Source organism: Lemur catta, chromosome 12 (genome assembly GCF_020740605.2).
Source record: "Lemur catta isolate mLemCat1 chromosome 12, mLemCat1.pri, whole genome shotgun sequence".
Taxonomy (NCBI): domain Eukaryota; kingdom Metazoa; phylum Chordata; class Mammalia; order Primates; family Lemuridae; genus Lemur; species Lemur catta.
Window position 1 is genome coordinate 401,078 of NC_059139.1, and position 4,985 is coordinate 406,062.

The 4,985-nt window shown below is 62.0% G+C and overlaps 1 protein-coding gene across 1 annotated transcript; it reads right to left on the minus strand.

Moving 5' to 3' along the window:
• Nucleotides 1-11: 11 nt before the first annotated feature.
• Nucleotides 12-1,701, minus strand: LOC123648537 (serine/arginine repetitive matrix protein 3-like). Its single transcript, XM_045566391.1, has 3 exons — nucleotides 1,696-1,701; nucleotides 690-1,589; nucleotides 12-485 (listed from the first exon to the last, which is right to left on the minus strand). The coding sequence occupies exons 1-3, from the start codon at nucleotides 1,699-1,701 to the stop codon at nucleotides 345-347; spliced, it is 1,047 nt and encodes a 348-aa protein (XP_045422347.1). The 3' UTR covers nucleotides 12-344.
• Between the last annotated feature and the right edge of the window lie 3,284 nt (nucleotides 1,702-4,985).

The window sequence follows — 4,985 nt, forward strand, 5'->3', positions numbered from 1 at the left end:
CTCTCTGCGATGGCCCAACCCCTGCTCTCTCTCAGCTCCTCCGACATGCGATGGCCCAACCCCCGCTCTCTCTCAGCTCCTCCGACATGCGATGGCCTAACCCCTGCTCTCTCTCAGCTCCTCGAACGTGTAATGGCCTAACCCCTGCTCTCTCTCAGCTCCTCCTGCGGGCCTCCCTCTCCCTGGACTGAACTTTCACTTTCTCCAGCAGCTGCTCTTCCTCCTCCTAGAGCCTGTCGGCAGCACACGCTTCGCAGCCGAGACGCAGGGACACAGGGCTGTCGGGCGTTTGACTTACTTTAGCAGGTTATCTTCGAGCATTTGCTCTTAGATTGTCAGTTTGGTCACAAACTACGCGGGACCTGTGTGGTCACGCCATGAAGCTGACTCCCGAGCTCACAGGGAACTGAGAACAGGGCTGGCTGGGCCGGGCCAGGCCGGGCCCCAAGGGAGGGGCAGTCTTTTCCCCCCAAAGTCCCCAGGCCCTGGAAGAGTTCGGTGACAGAAGTCAGTCCAGGGGAGAAGCCACCGGTCCTGCAGGGACGGGGCAGCTGGGGGCTGGCCACACGGACAGGGCCCCAGCCTGCTGACCTCTCGCCCTGGGGAGGCCCAGAAGAGGGAGGGAGGGAACAGAGGCGGGAGGGCCTGGGCTGTCCCACTCATTCTGCAGGGAGGAGGGCTCAGCCCACCTGTAACAGGTGCGGGTCATTTAAGGTTTCCTCTTGGCACCTGTGGGAGGAGCGGGGAGGGTGAGGCGTGGGTGGGGCGGGGCGGCTGCTCCAAATGGGCAGGAACAGGTTTTTCCCAGGGGGACACCTGTGCCCGTCCACCCTTGGCTGCTGGTTGGGCCTTGGCGCAGGAACAGCCGTCTGGCAGGGCTGGTGCGGCAGACGTGCCTCGGTGGCCCCACTGCTGTCTGGCTGTGGGCAGTGACGCGGGCCGGCCTCTGCCCGCCGCTTCTGCTGCTGCTGTGTCTGTCCCCGCTTCCGCCCTGGACTCTGGCCTTTCCCTCCTCGTCTGGGCTCCGCTGAGTCCTGGGGGTCCCCGGCGCAGGGTGCCGTGCGCCCCGGCTGAATCTGCCCGGGGTCGCGCGGCCGCCGACGTGACCACCGCGGAGGTGCAGTGGCTCGGGCTGCTGTCGCCCCGCGATCGCGCACCCCCGGGAGCCGCCGGCCGAGGGAGGCAGCCGCGTCCCCGCGGTCTGCACAAGGCCGGGGACCGACGGCACTGGCCGCGCCGCTCACGCCCCGTCGTCCGCAGGTGACACCGGCTCCGACACGCCGCTGACCGGACGCGCGTCCCCGCGCCACGGGCCGCCCGCCGCCGCCGAGAAGCCCCCGCTGCCGACGCGCCTCCCGCGGCCGCGCGCCCCAAGCCCCGCCCCGCCCGCGCCGACCTCCGACGGCCACGCGCCCGCCGAGCCGGGGGAGGGGCCGGAGCGCCGGGGGCTGCCGAGTGCGCACGCGCGGTCGGCGGCGGCGCGCCGCGTGCACAGCCGGCGCTCGTTCCAGCGGCCCCGCGCGCGCCGCCGCCCCGCGCTGCTCAAGCTCGCGTCGCTGCCGGCCTCGTGCCACGCGCCGCCGCACGCGCTGGAGCAGGAGGAGACGCCGCTGTGACCCGGGCCCGCCCCCCGGGGCCTCCCGCCCCTCCCCCACTCCTCCCGCCCCCGCCCCCCGGGGGTCCTCCCGCCCCCGCCCCCATCCCGACGGGCCTCCGCCCCGGCCCCACCCGCACCTGGGCGCCGTCGCTGGGCCCGTCTGCTCTGGGGTCAGGCCTGCAGGGGCTGCGGCCCAGCCTCCCGGGCTTCGGAGGTTGGGCAGGTGCTCCCCCTTGGGTCCGCCGGTGCCCGTTGGAGCCGAGCGCCTGCTCCGTGCACCTTGGGTCCGTTCTTCACTGTCGGGGAAACCGAGACCCACACGAAACGAGACCGTTCCACTCTCTCCAAAGCCCCCCCCAGGGATGTCAGGGGCGAGCCTGGTTCTTGCACATCCTGGGCGCTAGAACTCAGGGTCCCGACCCCTCCGCACGATCGCCAGGCCCCACGTGGTGTTTTCACGTCCACTTGCCAGTTCCCTGAACTGCCTGTCACCGCAGGGCCTGTAGGTAAAGCTAGAGGAATCTTTCGTTTGCCCGTCATTTTTGTGTTTGAACTCTAGAGCGCAGCACTTTTCTCCCCAAGTCAGGCCCTGCATGTGCCCAAGTCTGGGGTGGTGGCCCCTGGGCATCGGTCACTGCCCCATCCCCAAAGACAAGGTCTCTGGCCTGAGCTATGCCACCTGCCACTGAGGTGGCCCCAGACAGCCCAGGCTGGGCCAGGGTGGCCTGGAGGGGTGGGGAACTCGGCGGGCAGGCAGCTCCTTCATAGCCAATCCGTGAGGCCCCTTAACCACAGCAGCGGAGGGGGGCAGGAGGGGCTCCCCGCCCCCCAGGGAGGACTGGGCTGAGACCTGGGCCTCTTGTGGGCCCTGGACCCCTCCTACCCATGCCAGGTCTCAGGGACAAGCCTTGGGCAGGGCGCACGTCCTCTGGAGTGAGACCACCGTGGGCTGCTCTGGGAGGGCGGTCCAACGTGGGCCGAGGGGCTGAGTCGAGCTCCTCAGACGCCGTCCTGAAGGGTCAGCCTATGGGTCACTTCCAACCTGCCTGCACGTAGGGTTTTGTTTGAGGACACTCCGAGTCTTTCCTAAAACGGGCCAGACTCCCAGCTCCTTGCTCAGGAAAACGAAACTGTTCGTGTCCTGTGATCAGTTTTGGCAGTTTATGTTCTCAAAGCAGTCCCAGGTAAAAAGGAGTTACTCACCGTGTGTGTTGTGTTGATACTGCACATGATGGGGCAGGCTGCTCATAGCTGGACTGCTGAGAACAGCAAGTGAAAACAAGAGGCGCTCTGAGTTCACTCACCAACACAGCCACCTCTCTCTGGCGCCTGCCTCAGAGGAGCTGTCCCCACCTGGGGTCCCTCTGCTCTTCCCGTTCCAGAGCAAGCCAGTGGCTCTTGGTTTTCAGCAGTCGTTCTCCGCACTTTGCAACCATTTCAACCCACTTGTCTGCACCACAGACCCTGCCCAGTGGGCAGTGCCCCCGACTCCCCGGGCCAGCTCCGTGCTGAGCCGCGGCCCCATGGTCAGGCCCCTCCCAGGTGCCAGCAGGTGCCGCAAGAGGCCCCAGTCAGGCCCCTGTCCAGCGGCCACAGCACAGTGGCCGGCGTCTCCAGCTGGCTGACCCCTCACCTGGACCACTGGGCCCCGGATCTGATTCCTGGCTGCAGAGTCAGAACCTGAGTCCAGAAAACCTCTCGGGCAGTTCCGGTCACTCTGCCCCAGATGCCCAGAGGAACCAAAGTCGGCAGAGCGCGAGGCCAAGAGGGCCACACGGGGCTATCTGCGGGCACCTGGCCCGGCTGGTCGCTGGTGCTGGTGGCAGTGGCAGGGTCCCATGTTCACGAGACCGGAACAGGCTGGGCACAGACGAGACAGAACCAGTGCTCCAGAGAAGGGAGCCCGACTCCCAGGACCCACGTCGCACGGCTCCAGAGGACGCAGCGTCACGAACCTGAGTACTGTGGACACATTTCAAACGTGAGAATTCTTGCTGTCCTTGTCACTATTATAAACTGAATGTAAACAAAGTCTTATGAATGTATTTCCTTAAGTAAACTGTTGTAAACATTTTTATTAAGAAAGAATATTTAATATTGAACTTTGGCCCATTTTGTAGTAGACGATAAAGTACACAAATCTAGGAAATCACTTTCTCATTTGTGTATTTTCTTGAAAATGATTTTGTTACAGTGTTCAATATGCCATGTATTATTGATCTTCTATTGTGAAAGGAAATTTAAAGGATTTCATCAAAACTAGAAATGTATTTTAAGTTATGCACGTGGAATTGCATGTTAATTTTGTGACTGTAATCTTAATCACACGTTGTGATTCCAATCGCAAAACGATGTGCCTTCAATGCCCCCCACGTGCCCTGGCAGTGTCTGCACAGGGAGCCTCGTCACCAGAACCCTGAGCCGCTGCCTGATCAATTCTATTAAAACATTTTGAGGCATTCTGGGTACAAAGTCTGTCTACACATGAGAAGCCATGTCCAGGGGTCTCGGGGGGGCAGACACCGCCCTGCTCTAGTGTTAGCGAGTGCACAGGCGTGTGTGTGGGACACGCTGCCCTCCCGAGCTGGGCGGGCACAGCGGGGGCCAGCGCCGGGCCTCACCCCCTCTCCTGGGGGGTGCAGGGCAGGACCGAGCGGCCGGAGTTCCCGTGTGTTTGGGGTGTTGCCCAGAGCTTCCCCTGGATGGAAAGAAACCCTGGGCTGGACACCCCCCCCACGCTGGGACGCTGCCCCTGCCAGAGCCACCCACACATTCAGCACATGCCGACCGCGTCCTGCCCACCCACCCCGTGGACGTCCCTCAGGGGGTGCGGCCAGCGACACGGGGCCTGTGGTCCCCCTGGGACAACCAGCAAAAACGCCTGTGAGGACAACACGTGCCGTCTGGGTGAGCTGTCACTATCTGAATCGTCACTCTGGACGTTCATCCAGAAGGAACTTGGGGGGAGAATTCTCTCCCAGGGGAGAGTAATGCATTTTCACTGTCGGGAGGGGCAACAATTAGTGACTGTTAACACTGCAGGTTTTATTAATTCAGTATGTATTTATTGAGCACTTACTAGATGCCAGACATATTCAAGGCGATATTGTTAAGTGAGGAACTAGATTAGTATGTACATTCAGAGACAGCACATTAGATATCTTTAGGAAGACCACATCTCTTTTCAGCCAATAGTACTCATAAGAACTGTTACCTGATTTTTATTTCTTTCACTCTATTCAGGCTTTTTTTTTTTTTTTTTTTTGACACAGAGTCTCACTGTGTTGTCCTGGCTAGAGTGAGTGCCGTGGCCTCAGCCTAGCTCACAGCAACCTCAAACTCCTGGGCTTAAGCGATCCTACTGCCTCAGCCTCCTGAGTAGCTGGGA

Bases quoted from the DNA above. Each gene is read 5' to 3' on its own strand.
- LOC123648537 (XM_045566391.1), bottom strand. The intron at 486-689 runs GTGGGCTGAGCC...GAACTCTTCCAG, and splicing joins ATGACCCGCACCTGTTACAG to GGCCTGGGGACTTTGGGGGG.